The 19594-nt window shown below is 40.3% G+C and overlaps 1 protein-coding gene across 1 annotated transcript in view; it reads right to left on the bottom strand.

Moving 5' to 3' along the window:
- Positions 1 to 19594, bottom strand: part of LOC123959780 (voltage-dependent N-type calcium channel subunit alpha-1B-like) — a 69804-nt gene that overhangs the window by 27649 nt on the left and 22561 nt on the right. Inside the window, exons 5-9 of the mRNA XM_046034060.1 lie at positions 13855 to 13938; positions 5077 to 5283; positions 3170 to 3282; positions 2841 to 2953; positions 2617 to 2748 (exon numbers count right to left, since the gene is read on the bottom strand). Of these exons, the coding sequence (XP_045890016.1) occupies positions 2617 to 2748; positions 2841 to 2953; positions 3170 to 3282; positions 5077 to 5283; positions 13855 to 13938 (649 nt within the window). The remainder of the gene's footprint in view (positions 1 to 2616; positions 2749 to 2840; positions 2954 to 3169; positions 3283 to 5076; positions 5284 to 13854; positions 13939 to 19594) is intronic.

The following is a 19594-nucleotide window of genomic DNA, read 5'->3' on the forward strand; positions in this document are numbered from 1 at the left end:
GTAATTGGCTATTAATTTTCTCTTCTTTAAGAGTGGTGCCCTGTTTAACCCAAGTTAAACTATATTATTAATTCTAAAAGTAATAATAATCATAATTATAATATTATATACATATTATAATATATGATGTCAATGATTATCACTGTTAGGAGTGTGGTTTGTGTTCATAATTTCCTGTTTAAGTCTGGTTTTGGTTCTGTGTTTCTCTGTGTAGCCTTGTTTTATTATTTTATTTATTCACATGTTCTAGTTTACTTTGTATCTGTTTTCATGGGTTTGGTTTTGGATTCTGTGTTTCTATAGCTCTATTTGATCTTGTCACGCTTAGGGTTTTGTAGCTAAGTTTAGTCTTTTCATTCGCATGTTTACCAAAGCAACTTACATTTCAGGAACAGCATACAAGCATCAACTGAGCATCAAATACAGATCTACAACTGACAATACATACTATTAAGAGCAGCAATAAATACTAGTAAGAGCTCATAGTTCATATCACATCAATGGGGTAAATACCTAGGGAAGGAAGTAAGAGTTAACAAATAATTGAAAGGGGATAGAAGAGGTTAGGAGTTAGAGGTGTTATAAGAGGAAGTGTTCTCGGAAGAGATGAGTTTTCAAGAGCTTCTTGAAGTTAGAAAGGGACGCCCCTGCTCTGATGGCGTGTGGTAGCTCGTTCCACCATTGTGGTGTTACAGATGAGAACAGCCGGGACTGGGATTGCTTTGTGTGAAGGAATGGCAGAGCCAGGTGGCGTTCGTTGGAGGAGCGTATTGTCTGAGAAGGAACGTGAGTTTGTATTATGGAGTTTAGGTAGATGGGTGGAGACCCAGTAGTCACTCTGTATGCAAGCATTAGTGACTTTAATATGATTCTGGAGGCCACGGGGAGCCAGTGGAGGTCACTGAGTAATGGAGTGACATGAGTCCTTTTGGGCTGATCAAAAACCTGCGTTCTGAACCATTTGTAAGGGTTTCACCACACAAGCTGGCAGACCTGCTAGGAGGGCATTGCAGTAGTCGAGGCGAGAGATAACCATGGCCTGTACCAGAAGCTGGGCGGCATACTGGGTGAGGTAGGGCCTGATTTTCCTTATGTTGTATAAAGCAAAGCGGCATGACCGAAAGACAGCAGCAACATGGTCTGAAAAGGACAGCTGGTCATCAGAGTTCAGTCTACTCCTGGTCTGCGTACTTCTGTATTATTTTGTCCATGTTTGCTCTGTGTTCCTTTTAATCTTAGTTCAGTCTGTTTTCCCTGTTAGTTGTAGTTTATTGGTATATATAGGCTGTCTAGCCTTTGGCTCACACCTGATCCTGTATGTTCTCCTAAACTCTGGCCTGCTAGCGCTCCAGCGGCTAGCCCCCTGCCTTTTCGCTGACCCACTACAGCTGCTAACCCTCAGTCTGTCCCTCCTGATCCCCGGCCTGCTAGCACCAGAGGGGTTCCGCCTTCGTCGCCGTCCTCCTGAGAGATCCCGCCTTCGTCGCCGGCCTCCAGAGGGGTTCTGCCTCCTACGCTGGCCTCCTGCCCGACTTCCAGAGAGGTCTCACCTTCCTCGGCCTCTGGTGGGTCCCCGCCATCACCTGCGAACTCTGCTGAGACCTCCGGGGAGGTTTCACCGTCGCCGTCGGCATCCTGCTCGGCTCCCAGAGAGGATTCGCCTTCGACGCCGGCCTCCTCCTGCTCAGCCACACATCCTTGTGTCTTGGTTGAGTGTTCTCCCGTGCTCTGTTCTCTATGTTTTTGGATCTTACCTTTGGATAGTACTTTGTTCCTTGTTTTTGGATTTTGACTGTGGATTATGTTTCTGTTGGAATTACCTTTTTTTGGACTTTTGCCTCAAGCTCCCGTGGAAGCCTGTTTAAGTTAAGTTTTGAGTTAATAAATATTTTCTGAACTGCACCACCTCTCGTATTGTCTGCATTTGGGTCCACACCTCAGTTTGCACTCAGCCTAACCCGTGACAATCACTCCTATTAGAAAACATTAAATCAACTAGAGTAGATCTTAGGTTCTTCAAATTAAGCCTAATGGGTTCACTGATTAAATGAGATAAATAAGGCTGAAAGAAACAGCCTTTATATAATCCGAATCATCAGTCAACCAATCAATGTTAAAATCAAATCTTTTTTAAAATCAAAGCTATTTAAATTGTTTTTGTCTGTACAGTATGTCTACAGTTTTTCAATTCTGTATATGACTGGAAAGAAGAGAGTGTCTGTGTTCCAGGGACACAGTAACCATGTTAATGTCAAAGAAAACTAAAGTCTCATTTTCACTGATTTTGTCATTTTCCTTATCAAATGAATGCCAAATGATGGCCTCATGAAAACACAGTGAACAAAGTTTGTGATCCAGTGTTTTTAAACCAATATATACTATCAGAGAACACGAAAAAATAGAGGAAAAGCAAGGCTGCTGGGGTTTGTCATGGACTGAGTTATAACTCTTGAGGAAAGTGTGCAATTTTTCATTGAAATTTTGTCAGTCCAGTTCAAAGCTAAATTCACTGGTACTCTAGGTGATCACACACCCCACCTTGGGAGCCACTGATCTTATCAATAGCGGTTTATTTCTTCACAGCGAGCAGAAGCAGGCTGAAATCAAAGTACTCACTGGCCACCAAATAGTTGCATGCCCAGCAGAGCAAAGACCACGATGAAGAGGAAGAGGAGGAACAACAGGCTGATGATAGACTTCATGGAGTTGAGCAGGGACACCACCAGGTTCCTCAAAGAGTTCCAGTACCTAGACAGATGAATATATACATAAATATTATGACATAACCAGTATTCCCAAGCACACAGACAGAACAGAACAGAATTATTCTGATGACTCACTTGGTGACTTTGAAGATCCTGAGAAGTCTCAGAGCCCGCAGGACACTGATCCCAAATGAGGCCCCGGGTTTGATGGCAGCCCAGATCACCTCAAAAATACTGCCAATAATCACCTGTGAACACAGTCGGATCAGTGCAGAAGGCCTCCATTTCCAGATCTTCATTAAGCAATAATTATATCAATGCAATAACTTTTTGCTATTCTGACAATAATTAAACACATTTGTTCTAAAGCGACATTCCTCAATCATTTGGATTACTCTACTCATGCCCACACTCCAAAAACCACTGTGGATTGATTGAACTCCCAGAAGAGCAGGACGACTCACCCCAAAGTCAAAACAGTTGAAAGAGGAGTGGAAGTAGTTCTGGGGTCCGAGGCCATACATTTTCATGGACATCTCTGCCAGAAACAGGCCTAGGAATACAAACTCTGCCAGGTCTGTCCAGTGACAATATGAAAACACAAAGATCAGTCTCCCTGGTTGGGTCCTGCTAATTTCCACAATTCAATAGAGCTGGGTAACAGTTGCCTGTTCAGCTGCACCCAAAGCAAATAAGACACAAAAATAGTCTGTTGTTTGAAGAAATAACTGCTGTATTCTCCCCATGACAGAGTATTTGAAATGTTTGCTCACATATGTGTTTGTGTGTTTGAAATGTACAATTGCACTTGTAAAGTATATCTTCTTCTTCTATATCTTCTTGTGCGTTTTCAGTTTTCTCTGTCACTATTTAGATGTAAAGCGGGACACCACAGTATTGTTATCTGCCTGAGCAGAGTAGAAAATTATCAGGAATTAGAGTAGCAGTTACAAAGAAAGCAGATACATGTAATATCAGTATGCAAGCAAGATTATGTTAAAAGTTACTTAGGATATGCACAGGTTAGTCAAAAGAAAAACTTGTATGATGGACAGCTGCAGGTGTTTGATCCAGTGCTTTGGGACCTCAACCCTCCAGCACCACCTTTGTAGGGTTGGGAGAAGTCATGCCAGACTAGAGCTAGTGCTGTCGACTTTCGCTTGCTATGGTTTAATATTAACAAGTTAAACATGGCTTAATATCAACCTGGGTATCTACTCTTTTACATTTTGTACTGCCAAAAACTGGAATTAGTTACCTGTTTCTGATGATGATATAGGTATTAATTGTGTTGGATGACTGGTAGTATGGTGGGGACACCTGTGGCCTGTACTACGAAGCGAGGTAACTGGCTTATCTAGGTAACTTTAGAAGTAACTTTGTGATGTCAGGTGTAACTTCCCGATTAACCCGTACTACGAAAGGTGTGCTGCCATGGTAATTTACAATGCATCTCTAAACTGCTCGCTCTGAGGAGGTTATCTTTGTGGTTAACTCGAGGTTACCCTGTATACGTGGGCTACACTGCATGATTCTTCATTCACATTCTGAATTCACGTTTTTAAATGTAATTTAAACAAAGGAAATGCAGGTTCTAAACACATGATCAGAGGTTCCATTTGACTCAGCTTATTGGAACCATTGACTAACTCTATAAATATGTATATTTTATTCACTGTTATTCTGTTGTGATAATACTGTAAAACTGTCCCAATTTACCATGTCTAGTTAGTAATGTGACTTATGCCCTCTAATTAGCTAGTCTCCTTTGTCTCCTACTACTGTTCCATAGCACCATGCTAAAATGATATTATTGAAACTAAAGTTGGTAGTAATGCATGTTATAATGCAATGCTCCTAAAATAGTGGTTATTGTGTTGATCAAGATTTGTGATGGAAGCACAGTATTTGAGCTTTCAACTTTAAAGGAAGACTATGTAACTTTTGCTGAACAGTAGCCACTGTGGTCACAGAGTGGGATCATTTTTTTTTAGATCATTTTAGGAAAATGATAAATGCTAAAACGTTTTGTAACAGTAGCACCAGTAGACAGGAGGCATCAAACTGACTCACTAATGTCAGTAATACAGCAATCTTTATTTGAAGTTTACTAAAATGAGCCACCACAAGCTACTGGTCATGCTAGACCAAGTAAGGCTGTAATGAAAAAACCCATGACTGTTTTAAATTAAGCAAGAGTGTGTTTTATTGATTATGAATTCAACTTCAAATTATCTATGCAGTAAAAACCATTTCAGTGGTTAAAGACTTTGGGTGCAATAGAATATTTATTTCTGAATATTTTAATGTATGTATAAATGGTCAAATGTAATGACAATTAATCTCTCTATATACAACAGCTGGTACTCACATAGCGCATAGGTGAGCCACTCAGGCTGGTCGTAGTGTACTATGGCCACACACAATGTGTTAAGGCCAACCAGACACAACACAGTCCAGTAGAAGCTTTGGGACTTGACCAGATGGCGAATGGTGAAGCGAATCCTCTTCTCTTTCCTCCTAAAGTACGATGAGCTCTCGTTCTTGCTCTTCATGCTGGCCCGGGTGAACGGTGATCCTGGGGGGGCAGTTGGAACAAAACATACAAAAAGGCAATAAAGTTACCAAGTCTAAAACTGATGTGGTCTTACCATATCAAGACTATGTTTGAGAGTAGTAACTTTTCAACCAAAGATTTAATTATTTCACTGCAGAACAATGTACTTGTCACTCTCCAGCACAGCTTTGGGGCTCCAGTTCCCTAGAGTGGAGGAGGTTTTACCGCCAAGCCAAACTGTCTGGGGTCTGTTTGTCAGGAAGTCCACTATCCATTTACAGAGTGTAGTACTCAAGCCCACAGTGCTCAGTTTCATGGGGGAGATTGTGTTCAATGCTGAGCTGAAATCATCAAACAGCATTCTAATGTAGGTGTTGTTTTACTCAAGTTGTGTAAAGACTGAGTGGAGGGCAGTGGAGATGACGTCTTCTGTGCATGTATTGGTTCTGTATGCAAACTGGTTTGGTTCAAGCTAGCTGAGATGTTATTCTTTATGTGCTGGAGAACCAGTTTCTCAAAGCACTTCATCACTCACATCAGTGTGCCATGGGGCAGTAGGTAGATTAGTTACTGCAGACCTTTTTGTAAAGGGACAGTGGTGGTTTGCACGTGGGAGCAATCCCCTGTGACAGTGAGATGTAAATTATATCAGTAATGACATCAACTAGTTGGCTGGCACAGGTTTTTAGTACACTGCCAGGGATATTTAAGGCCCAGCAGCTTTATTCATATTTACTCTCAGCAGGATTCTTGGGGGCGGAGTAGACAGCTGACTCTTTGTTGAGGAGATAGAAGCGAGCATAAAATGTGTTAAGCTCATCTGGCAATGTGGCTTCACACATGGCGCTCCTACTTATGCAGCCCATGATGGTCTGGATCACTTGCCACATACTGTATCTTTGGTGCTGTTAGTGTTGAGGTCTCTCTCCAGTCTGTCATGATATCTCTGTTTCACCTCCTTTCAGTCTTGCTTTGGTGGTGTTCTATGCTTCTTTGTTACCTGACTGAAAGGCAGTGTTTCTTGCTCTGTAAAGTAGTGTTGTAGTACTCCAGACCATTTTGGACCAGTCAAAACCACAACTATGAGGATATCAATAAACTGTCTGTGCATTGTGTGATTTATTTGTCAACATTGTAACTTTGATTGGATATAAAACATACTGCCTCAAATGCAATCAATGACGTGATCCATTGTAAGCTAATTAAAATGTGTTGTTACCCTTTCGGTATGAAAGAATTCATTCATTAAATCAATTAAATCGAGTACTAAAATGCATCGACGCTTACGCTTTGTGAACACAACATGATTGTGAAGCTGCTGTTTGCAAAGTGGAGGAGGAGGGAGAAAATAACGAGGGACAAAGAAGAAAGTGTCCAAAGTATTGGATTATTTCAAGATAAAAGAGGGGGAGGGGTGTCCACCAAGCAAAAGAACGCAAAAGTACTTCTTCAACGACGCATCAATAAATCGATTAAATAAATCTATAGAAGCTGTTGCTGTCTGGGAGTGGTAGGATTTGTCAGCAAAATCTTTCTAATACCATTTGGCTACCTAACCATAAAGAATTAATCCGTAAAACAATGTGCAGAAGAAAACAAAAAGCAATCAGTAAATTATGCAGTGAAACCTTAAGAGATGCTGCCAATTATAAAAAAAGCATAAATAAAGGTAAGCTATGGGTATTTGACATTAGCAAAGCTAGCAAGATTACCTAAGTATATACTGTATGTTTAAGGGCACTAGTTTCAGTTGCTTACCAGCCATTTCCAACCTAGCTAGGTGCAGAAGCTAGCTAATTTATTTAATGATACTTCCCTCGATATGTTAAGTTAGCTAATGCAGTGTTAACTTTGTGAGACTGAGGACAGGGTTTGTGGTGAGAATTTGCTCATAAGTTACATTTTTGCTTCTGTTAAACAATGATGAGACAGGCCACATAAAGCTAGTAGCTAATGTGTAAGCTAAGTTACATTAACGTTATGTCAGCTGCATACAGCTCACGACATTAAAGCTACGTGTTGTGGTACCACTCCCTCATTTGGGTGAGAGAGCTAGACCGAGTAATGCGTCTCCACTTCTATAAAAAAATACATATTAAATAGGTTGCAATGTACGAACATAAGCGTATGGCACAATACTTTTGGAGACTTTTGAATACACAGGTCAAATATGGAAGAGAAGAGTCACCCAAAAAAACAATATTGCATTGTGTTAGGTAGGGCTGGGCAATAAAACAATAATGATAATTATAGTGATTTAATTTTCCTCAATAACAATATAACAACTGTTTAATAAATGCTTGATTTAATTAACTTGAATCACAAACGAATTAGCACAATTTTTCTGTTAAGAAATTTATTTTGTTGAGGAAAAGGGACTGAAAAAGGATTTTACTTAATTTTATTTATCCATATTTGTTAAATATGGAAAAGTAGAGGTGAATAAAGAGTTGATTTCAGCTTAGTGGGTTAGTAGTAGTCCTGTACAGCTGTTGTAGCCTCATCTGTCCACATTTAAACTGTTTTTTGTGATGGCTTGACCCTTTTAATTAGCTGGAAGTAAAGTACAGGTTTGATTGACCAAAATTGGGGCTGGGGAGAAATATTTGTGTAAACAAGGTCCAGGGTATTGGTTCCCCAGTTGGGGTTGTTGACATGCTGGTGAAATTATAAAAATTATAAAATAGATTATAAAATAGTTCTCAGGTTGATTAAATTCACAAAATTCCATAGATGAGAATGAGAATCCATTTATTGTTTGTTCTTTCATTATTTCGTTTCAAAACCAAATCGGAAAAAAACAAAAAACCAAGTAGTTTTTTGGTTTTTCTGTTTTAAAACCAAAACAGAAAAATAGAAAACGGTAAACAAAAAAACATACATCTGTTTTATTTTTCTGTTTTAAACCCATAACTGAAAACAAAGGAGCTGCGTTTTGTTCCATCTTTGACCAGTGTTGTATCCCTACTGCTTTTAAAACTAACTGGCTGCTGTACACGTGCGCCTGTTGTTTGCAACAGCTGTGGTCTGCATTGGGCTTCATCCAATCACCGACCCATCCGCAGCTCCCGCGACCTCCTCTCCCGTGACCTCCTCTCCCTCGCCCTGTACACTCCAGCGCCCCACTCCCTAACCGGTAGACCTAATATGCGTTGTGTTGCCAATGGAACTGGCGCACTGGCTGGATGTTCGATGCTCCTGTTATATGCATAGCCTGATCCATGTGTTCCTGTAGCTGGAGGCCGCCCAACCTTCTAAATTCTTCTATCTCACAAAGAAAATAAAGGTCAGGTCGAAACAGTGTAGAGAGGCTGAACAAAAATTACCCGAACCTTTTAAATCGTGTATGATTCGTTAATATACAGCTCGCTGATTTGACTAATAACAGTTCATGTTTGCTGTGTACCATTGGATGTACTCACAACTATCACTAAATTAATTTGATACTGAAGAAATCTTACAAACCGGAGGATTCTTAGGCAACTTCTGAGGCGTTTCTGTTCATTCCCCAGTTGCCAGTGAGTTACAAACTGAACGGTGAGCCTCCGGTTTTCTAACTAAAAACCCACCTATGTTGATGTTCAAGCTCAACTTAATTACATTTAATCAGGCACCGCCCTCGTCCAAGTGTAGCCTGTCTGCTGCAGGTTTATTAAGTGTAACAGACAAAGCTACACTAAAGGGAAACACCAAAATAAATATTTTTCAGGCACCGCCATCGCCCAAGTGTAGCCTGTCTGTTGCAGGTTTATTAAGTGCAACACACAAAGCTTCACTAATGGGACACATTAAAAATCAAAATCAATATTTTTCTGTTTTGTTTTTAAAACAGAAAAACAAAAACCGATTGGCTGTTTTTTTGTTTTCTGTTTAACGACTTGGTTTTTTGTTTTTTCCGATTTGGTTTTAAAAGGAAATAATGAAAGAATGTACCATACACAAATTTTTACCCTTGTGTCATGCCCCTTCCCCTTTTTGGGTGAAATCAGCCGATCTAATTTGACTTGCAGAAAATGCAAATTCTAAGGTATTTGCCAATTTAATAGCATAAAATAACAATACCGTATTAGTTTTTAGATATTAGGAGCTCAACTCTAATGGCCAGTCAAGCAAACAATTATGTTATGTCATTGCAGTTGTTACATATGTTGATCCTTTCAGTCTGCCACCAGATAATGTATTTGTGATCTGTCGTCAAGATGGGTAATTGTGCCGGTTTGGTAGTCAGTCCAATCTGTCGTTAATGTAAACTAATGACATAGCTGTGGTGAAGAGGAACAACTGTCTGTATTTTGAAGCCATTTGTGCTTATTGCAACTTTTTGCTACAAGCCGCGAAGTAGAAAACAAGTCAGTTTAAGCACCTCTTGTCCGTGCTTATTACAGTCCTACGGCTGCCTCAGATTCTAGATTTTTTTCATTTTTGTGTTAGAGCATTTATTTGCTGTCGGGATGTAAAGAATTTAAACAAACAAATACTTCTGAAATAAATTGCCTACCCCAGCTTTAACTTTAAAGTCTTTCAAGTGGACAGACTGATAAACCAAACTAAAACGATGTGTTTTATGGTAGGGTCATATTTTTTCACAGTAAAAACTTTACCCCATCACTCTTTCCTGATTAGCTTTGATCTATAGGCACAATTGGCACACAAGTAAATTACTCTCTTTCCCTCTGTGGATGGCCTGAAGCCACAGATCTCTTCTTATACAGCAGCTTTTAAACATGGTGCCACTAGTTATTCAATGGTGAACTTTCTGGGCACATACAGTAAAACTTGATTAATAGCCCGGACTTTTATTAGATAAAATCACTGAATTGACACTGCCTGAATTTGCAACAGTGGTCCATATAGGACGGGCCATTTAATTCCTTTCACACAAAACTAAAATAGGCTATTATCACACTGTTTCACCCAGGACGAATATAAAAATCTTATCAAATCAATCACTTGATCCAGACATGTGCAGAGGGGGGTGCAATGGGTGCTTGAGCACCTGGCCTTTTGCCCTTTGCCGCCCAAAGTGCCCATTTTTAATACGCAAAATTTCCTTCGTTAAATAAAATGACCCAATTGATGACCTTTCATCTGATGACTTCATCCGTGACGAGCTCTCCCGTTCAGACACCGTTAGTGATTCAGCAGCACTGCCTACTGGACACCTTCGATTCCGCTGTTAAGAGGGGTTTGCTGCAATGTGCTTGTTGTGGATTGTTGCAAAGAGAGCATGCACAATTGTTGTGTATATTGCTGTGTCGCCTGCCTGTAGAAGTAATATCAGCTGCCGGCTAACACGATGACACGTACGTTACTTCTACACTATAAACAAAGGTGCTCTGTTTACTTCGTTCTGTTTGGGGGAGAAAAGTTTCACGGACGTCGAGAGGTCTGATCTTTTCTAAGTAATTTGACTTAAATCTTTGCACTTGAACTAGGATTATTAAAGTAACTTAATAAAAGCCTTGTGCATTAAAATAAGTATAACAACATTGGTAAAATTCTAAGCCTATTCCTCTGACTTATAGCCTACTTCAGCCCTTAAAAAAAGAAAAAATCATTAAATTCAGAACAGTATTGAATATATTTACATTTTGACAGCAACAGTAGTGTTTACAACAGCTCAACTACAATAAAAACTCAATAACTGCAAATACATATAAAAATGTCAGTGCCATTGTAAAATAAATAATATTTTATTAAACATTTCAGACATTTTTCTGAAATCTAATAGGGCCATTTCTTCTTCACTTTTTACTTTGATGTCAAGAATATTATAAAAGATTAATGCTAATTTATTTATTTAGATATATGATTAGACATATAGTCAATAAAAATCCAAATATATCTCAGATTCACAATGCAATATATAAAATCATCACAATTTTGCATACTGTAGACACACAAGCAAGCAACACAGACAGACACACACACACACCTCTGTCTATAGATTTGTTTGTCTCACTCTTACCCCTGCCATGGCCACCCTCATCCTTTTCCCCATTAATCCTTTCCTTTTCAGATTATTTCCCACACTTTTTTAAAATCTGGTATCTTATTTTCTCTACCTGCAGCTCTGCAGCTCTGTGAGAGTCTCCCTAGCAGTCAGCCTTGGTAGTGGCTGCAGTATTACAGCAGGTCAGTCACTGTTAGCTAGTCCCAAACACTCAACAATCTTTTTATAGTCACATAATTGTTAAATCAGCTAATATATATCCTATAGTTGTTTTAATATCTGTAGTCCCAGATCACCTCCAGTAGTATCAGCAACAACACAACAGCAGCAGCAGCCGCATCCATAGCAACCGCTCAACAGCAACTGTTCATCCCACAGTGTTTTAAAGCTAGAGTTGGGTATTCCCTGTTTCTTTTTGCGTCACAGCATTTGCTGATGTATCGATACAGAAGCATCTGTATATGTATGTCAACAAGGAATACATAACGATATATTTCTATGTCAATAGTATGAGAAGAGTCCTATTTAAATCCTTGTTCCATGTGCCCTTTTTATACTTTGAGCACCTGCCCTTCCAAATTTTGTAGGCTGCAATTTAACGAAAATAAGCATACCCAACAACACGGAGCAGGATGCAGAGAAACGTGTGGCAGAAATGAGCAGACAGTGAGCAATGGGCTTCACATGACAGTATTCACAGGACAGGATTAATTTTTATGAAAAGATGTTTTGATTCTTTTGATCGGTCAATATTAATAATCAAGAAATTGATATATTACGGACTTAAAGAGCGCTTAGGAAGATGGCACTTTTTTAAATTCTCTTGTTTACCATGCATGTAAATCTGAGTGAATTAGACTTTGGGGTTCTTGTCTCCATAAAATGAACTGAACGATTGATTTGTGGAGGATCTAACCGATCTAACGATGTGATGCATGTCCATACTGACAGAAGTTTAAACATTTATTTTTTTTTTATTGACGATCTAAGCAGCTTACAAGCAGCTAAAGCGGGCAACCCATGGACTTTAGGAGGTACTTCTATAAAAACCAGAACAAGCCAGTAAAGGGGACAGGCAGCAATTTGGGACTCAGCTATTAGTTGAGTTTGACTGTAGCATGGTTGACTACCCTGGGAACCAGAAAATCTGTCGAGCTCATGCTTCACTTGCCCCCTCTGGTCAGGCCAATCACAACTCTTTATTTAATAAGAAGCAGGTTTGATGCGATGACTGAAAGAGGAGTGATTTGAAAAGTCACACGTCTCGCTGCTCTGATTGGTTGTAGGTTGTGGTTGTGCGTCCAGTTTGCAGGCCCATCCAGTCCGCTGCACTAGGCTCATAAAACTCAGATTAAACTATCAAACTAGGCAGTGCTGATCAAATATCTTGAGCATACTGTTAAGGAGATGCTCTTGCTGGTTTCCAGCGTTGCATGCAGGGTTGGGGCCGACGCCAGTACATGCTAATAGTGAGATAACAGTTTGATAATAAAGTAGTAATAATTAGGTAATAACCAAGTAGAAGCCAGGTAATAGCAAGGTATCAACAAAGGATATATCTGGGTAATATTTGACTGAAATGTGTGTAACTGGGTAACAAGGGGCTAGTAACAAAAGGGACTTATGTAGAAAGATATTTAAAGATAGTAACAAGGCAAAACTATTATATTGTAGTTCTTGGATGTCAAAATTGGTTTTTAGCACATTTTAATGCTAAAATGTATCATCACATTCCCTTTTGCTTCAAGGTAATACTGTACAAATTATATGTTTAATGCTGTGACTTGTTACCTGGAACCACTTGTTGTAGTTTCTGAGTAATGACCATGAAACAGGGCTGGAAAAGGCTAAACTACTTATTTCTATTTAATTTCAAAATGAGAAACATAAATTGTGAAAGTAGCTAATTTTCTCTACTTGCAGAATGTAGTGACGGATATCCGTTTTATCAACTGCACATCTGTTAACCTTCAGTCAACTCTACAGTAACTCTTACCTTTGTACATGTTAACAGTATTTATCGTTCGTTTTTGTATATAGTTTTCTTGATCATTGATAATCACCTCAGTGTCTCAGATAAGTGTTGCGATGTTAGCTAGTTACTCAGTGTAACACCAATGTTTTCACAGCATAGCTAATGTTGGGTCACTATGGCTCTTTTACTCTGCTTGGAAGAGTTTCTTGCTTTTGCAAGATGGTATATGTGAGTCAGTTTCATTTTTGGCAGCTCCTCCAAGCACTGAGCACAAAAAAGAGCCACGGCAACCTAACATTAGCTAGCTAAGCGGTGAAAATCAGGCTTACGTTGGTAGCACATGCAAATTATTAGTACCACCTCCGACTCATTTTGAGCCAGGAAAAACCCTGACAGCAGGACTAGAAAATATAAATCAGAGGGATCAACAGATGATCAGCAGGACAAGAAAGTAGAAAAAAACCCATTTCTTTTATACAAAATGTTATTTGTTTATATATATTCATTAAATCTTTGCTTTTATTTACAAATTACCCACAGTGCGAACAAGCAGTTTGTGTGTTGCCTTCAACATACAGTACAATATTAACACAGTTTAAAGGCTGAAGAGTATGGAGACTTGCAGTATAATGGCAGATACTATGCCTCAAATTATCATCCTCACCAACAGATGAGATGTCGGTGAAGTGATCCTCGCCTTCCTCTGCATTGATGAGGTCATCCTTACTCTTCTTGGTCCTTTTCAGCACTGCAAATACAATAAGGGAAAAAATGAATCACACAAGTGATAAAGCACCTAACCTGATTTAATTCTTTAACTCCAAAGCTTTTGTTTAAGTTCAATAAGGAAGATCCTTTATTTCACAATCTCTCTTTAGTTCCTGTGATGAATTTCTAATAAGTCTTTCTCGCTCTGCCTTGTGTCTGTCTTCTCAAGATTAAACCGGAGCTACCGTGTGTAAAACAATTAACTGTTTAAGTAGAAATGCTCAAAATTCACTGGTTCCATCCATCCATCCATCCATCCATCCATCCATCCATCGTCAGCCGCTTATCCTGCGTACAGGGTCGCGGGGGGGCTGGAGCCTATCCCAGCTGACATCGGGCGAAAGACAGGGTACACCCTGGACAGATCGCCAGTACATTGCAGTCACTGGTTCCAGCATCTCAAATTAAATTTTTGCAGGTTTTCATTTTTTCTGACATTAAACTTACTAATTTTTGATTTTGGACTGTTGTTCAACAAAACAAGACATCCGAATATGTCGGCTTGGGCCCCTGGATAATGTGATAGACATTTTTATTACTCGCATTTGATAGGCCAAACAATTTAGAAAATAATTGTTAGATTAATCGGTAATGAAAATGTTCCCAGCTCACTGTCAGGGAAAGTATCAAAACTACAGAGAAGAGAAGAGCTCTAAAACTACTTTAAGGGCCCTCGTACTCCCACGCCGCCTCTAACTCCAGTGAGCTTTACACTCTGCTCTTCATTCTAATCTCATTACCCTTCCACCCTGGAACCCATAATCACTGTGACTGTTGCGTTTATTCTCACACACACACACGCACACACACACACACACACACACACACACACACAGCGAGTTACCAATATAGACACATAATATAACCTACTAACAACTGTACATATAGCATAGGTATATGTATATTGAATATCATAAGTATATACATTCTGTATAAGTGCAGTTTAGAATGTGGATATATCTATAGACAATAATATATATACAATATATATCTATAGACTATAATAGAGCCCTCAAACTACTGGTCAATTTTTGTTCCTACCCTCACCTATGGTCATGATGGCTGGGTCATGACCAAAAGAACTAGATACGGGTACAAGCGGCTGAAATGTTTTTTTTCTCAGGAGGGTGGCTGGTGTATCCCTTAGAGATAGGGTGAGAAGCCAAGTCATCTGTGAGGAACACGGACCCATAACTCCTGACCCATAGCCGTCCCACTACATGCCCACTGGACCTGATTCCTACGAATCTCCTCCAAGTAATATCTCCTACTGTGGTCCCGGCAATCACTCATGTGATAAATACTTCCCTGGCTTCAGGAACCTTCCTGACCACTTCCAAAAGGGCTCGGGTTACACGCTTGCTTAAAAAGCCCTCACTTGACCCAACTCAAGTTGAGAACTATCGGCCAGTTTCTCTTCTGCCATTTTTATCCAAAACTATCGAACGGGCTTCAAACAGGTCTCAGAATTCCTCTCACAGAATGACCTCCTAGTTCGATATCAGTCTGGTTTTAAGAGTGGCCACTCTACTGAAACGGCTCTTTTGTCTGTAAAGCTGCAGGCCAATCCTCGGTTCTTATCCTGCTTGACCTATCAGCTGCCTTTGACACAGTCAATCACAGGATCCTGCTATCAGCACTATCAGCGATGGGCATTTCGGGTAAAGCACTCCTGTGGATCCTCAACCATCACTACAACCAGGGTGGTGAGAAACTTGGGTGTCATGACTGATGACCAGCTGTCCTTTTCAGACCATGTTGCTGCTGTCTCTCGGTTGTGTCGCTTTGCTCTATACAACATCAGAAAAATCAGGGCCTACCTCACTCAATATGCCACCCAGCTTCTTATACAGGCCATGGTTACCTCTCGCCTCGACTATTGCAATGCCCTCCTAGCGGGTCTTGATCAGCCTAAAAGGACGCATGTCACTCCATTGCTGTGTGACCTCCACTGGCTACCCATGGCCTCCAGAATCAGATTCAAGTCACTAATGCTTCCTTCTCGGCCACTATGCTCCTCCAACGAATGCTGCCTGGCTCTGCCATCCCTTCACACAAAGCAATCCCAGTCCCAGCTGTTCGCATCTGTGACACCACGATGGTGGAACGAGCTACCACATACCATCAGAGCAGAGCTCTCTAACTTCAAGAAGCTCTTGAAAACTCTTCTCTTCCGAGAACACTTCCTCTTATAACACCTCCAACTCCTAAAATCTAACATGCACTTTCTGTGCTCTTCTTCTTCTATCCCCTACAATTATCTTGTATTGATTGCACTTTTTGTAAACTAACTTCTTTCCCTAGGTATTTACCCCATTGATGTGATATGTGCCATTAGCGCTTACTAGTATTTATTGCTGCTTTTATTAATATATATTGTCAATTGTAGATCTCGTTCTGTATTTGATACTCTGTTGATGCTTGTATGTTGTTCCTCAAATGTAAGTCACATAAAAGCATCTGCCAAATGAGTAAATGTAATGTAAATGTAGTACAGCTGCAAGAGGGAGAAAGACTTGGAGGCATTCATTTTCAAATATAGTGCCCACACGATCTTGTTTAATAGCAGATGTATTTGGGAACAATTCTCACGAACCACAAAACAGCACCCATTCCACACTTAGACTTGACGACAAGTTGTGAGCCACAACAAACATGAGTGGTAGATGGGTTGACCTGCTGTTTGATGGTGTTGCAGCACAACATTGTTAACGACAATAAGTGCATTTAACAAGTTACACCATCTCTGAAACACTTCATTATTGTTTCTTTGATGTACAACAAACGAAAACTTAGCTACGCTACTAAAACGGACAACAAAACTTAACAGGAACTATTAAGAATTGTAGCAATTAAAAATTGATGGAAAGCTGATGGGCGGTGCAGTGGTTAGCACCATCACCTCACAGCAAGAAGGTTGTGGGTTCAAACCCCGGTTGCCCCGGCCTTTCTGTGTGGAGTTTGCATGTTCTCCCCGTGTCTACGTGGGTTCTCTCCGGGTGCTCCGGCTTCCTCCCACCATCCAAAGACATGCGGAGTAGGTTGATTGGTGACCCTAAATTGTCCTTAGGTGTGAGTGAGCGGTTGTTTGTCTATGTGTGGCCCTGCGATGGACTGGCGACCTGTCCAGGGTGTACCTTGCCTATCGCCTGATGTCAGCTGGGATTTGCTCCAGCCCCCCAATCCTGTACGCAGAATAAGCGGTTGACGATGGATGGATGGATGAAGTCTGGACAAATTACTGAGTGGGCTCCAATCAGAGGCAGTGTTTTTTTTACGTCATCACTTTGATACAAAATATATAGCCATTTTCATCATCTCTATCAAATACAAAGTACAAAATCCTAGTTTGTATTTTAATTCAATTCAATATAATTCAATATATATAGCGCCAATTCATAATAAATGTAAAAGCTCCGTACTTGTATAGCTCCTTTCTAGTCTTTTTGACCACTCAAGCGCTTTTACACTACATCTGCATTCACCAGTCATACACATTCATACACTGAGCCTAAGTGCTCAAACAGAAACATTCACACAGCCGCCAGGCTTTGTTCCGCCAGGGGTTTTGTATCTTGCCCAAGGACACTTTGACATGCAACCAGGGGGAGCCGGGGATTGAACCGCCAACCTTCCGATTAACTCTACGTCCTGAGCCACAGCCTATAAAAGCTTTTTCACTGCACTCTTCTTATACTTTATATATTATACTCTTTGTAGTATTATTAATACAGACCCAACAATTTCCATCAAGAGTAATGACTTGGCGACACAGTCAAGGAAAACTCCATTTTAGCAGGATGGAAACTTTAACAGAACCATGACTCAGGGCCAACACAAGAATTCCACACAGAATTACAAAAACGTATTTGAAATACCTTTATAATAAATACTGCCCATCCCTGACTGTACCAACTGCACATCAGAAGGAGACTAACATTCATACACACACAAACAGAATTTAGTAATTTAGTTCAGTATCTTGCACAAGGACACTGACTGGAGGACATGGGGATCAAATAACTGAACTTCTTACTAGTACACAATCCACTCTACCTCCTTTACACTTGTGCTTTTCCAGCTGTCTGACTAGCAAAAAAGGGAGAAAGTATTGGAAATGTCGGTATTGTTGGTAAGAAGTTGGTGTGATGATGAAAAGGATGGTCTCAGTCTGGTGCATGCAGATGCACTGGCCAACAGTTCTATTAAACATCTGTACATTTTTGTTTTGTTATTTTTTGCCTTTATTAATGAAACATGTATTGCTTATGACAGAAATACGCTCATCAACGTGGGAAAAGGAGGTGCAGGGATAGGATTGAGTGCAGTGCACCTTGAGATGATCACTGCTCACAGCATCTCCCGTCCCGTTATGCTTGCTTTGATCTCCTCAATAAAAAGTCAGCTGTAAAGCCTACTCCACCTCCAGAGGACCGGCAAATGTCAGTATCCACAGCAGATGTGAGAAGAATCCAGCTGATGAGTAAAGCTGCTGGGCCTGATAACAACCCTGGCCGTGTACTAAAAACTTGGGCTAATCAAGAAGTCGTTGTTATTACCGTCATCTTCAACATATTACTGTCACAGGACAGGGTTCCAACCTGTTTCAAGACAGCAACCATTGCCCCTGTGCCTAAAAAGTCTGCAGTGTCTAGATGGCTCTTGTCCCCATAATAATGAAGTGCTGTGGTTCTCCAGCACATAAAGAACAACATCCCAGTCAACCTGGGCCTACACCAGTTTGCTTTTAGAATCAATAAATCCATAGAGGATGCCATCTCCACTGCCCTCCACTCAGTCTTCACACACAGCTGCACCTACATCAGAATGCTTTTTAGAATTTCAACTCAATATTCACCACAATCTCCCCCATAAAACTGATCAGCAAACTTAACCATACTCTGCAACTGGATATTGGACTTCCTCACAAACAGACCCCAGGCAGTTCGGATTGGCGGTCATGCCTCCTCCACTCTAGTGTCCAACACAGGAGCCCTCCTCCAGGGCTGTGTGCTCAGCCCCTTCCTGTTTACGCTGTACACCCATGACTGCATCCGGTGAGAACTCTGTTGTGAATTTTGTGGATGACACCATCATTATCGGCCAGATTTCAAACAACATATCAGGAAATCCACAATCTTGCAGAGTGGTGCACAGAGAACAACCAAATGCTTAACGGCAGCAAAACTAAGGAGCTGATTGTTGATTTTCAGACACACACTCCTGTCTACATCAGTGGAGCTGAGGAGAAGCAGCTGCTGAAACTGTGAGTTCTTTTAAATAAGACCGAACCACTGCCTTTAATTAAATCAAATGTAGATCAATATCATACACTGCACTGTAATGGTTTTTATCTCTGTTTCACCCTTTTAAAAATAATATTTTAATATGTTTTTTTTTCTATTTCCCTATGTTGCTTTTATGTTTTATGTAAATCACTTTGAATTGCCTTGTTGTTGAAATGTGCTATACAAATAAACTTGCCTTGCCTTATACAGAGGAGCAATAAAAGGAATCTTGACTGGAAACATCACAAACTGGCCAGGAATGTGCATGGCCCAGGACGGAAGAGCTTTTTGTGTGTAAAGCTTGGTTTCGTCAGTTGCATAAAGGGAACTACGTTGTGAAATGTGTTG

Source organism: Micropterus dolomieu, linkage group LG21 (genome assembly GCF_021292245.1).
Source record: "Micropterus dolomieu isolate WLL.071019.BEF.003 ecotype Adirondacks linkage group LG21, ASM2129224v1, whole genome shotgun sequence".
Taxonomy (NCBI): Eukaryota; Metazoa; Chordata; class Actinopteri; order Centrarchiformes; family Centrarchidae; genus Micropterus; species Micropterus dolomieu.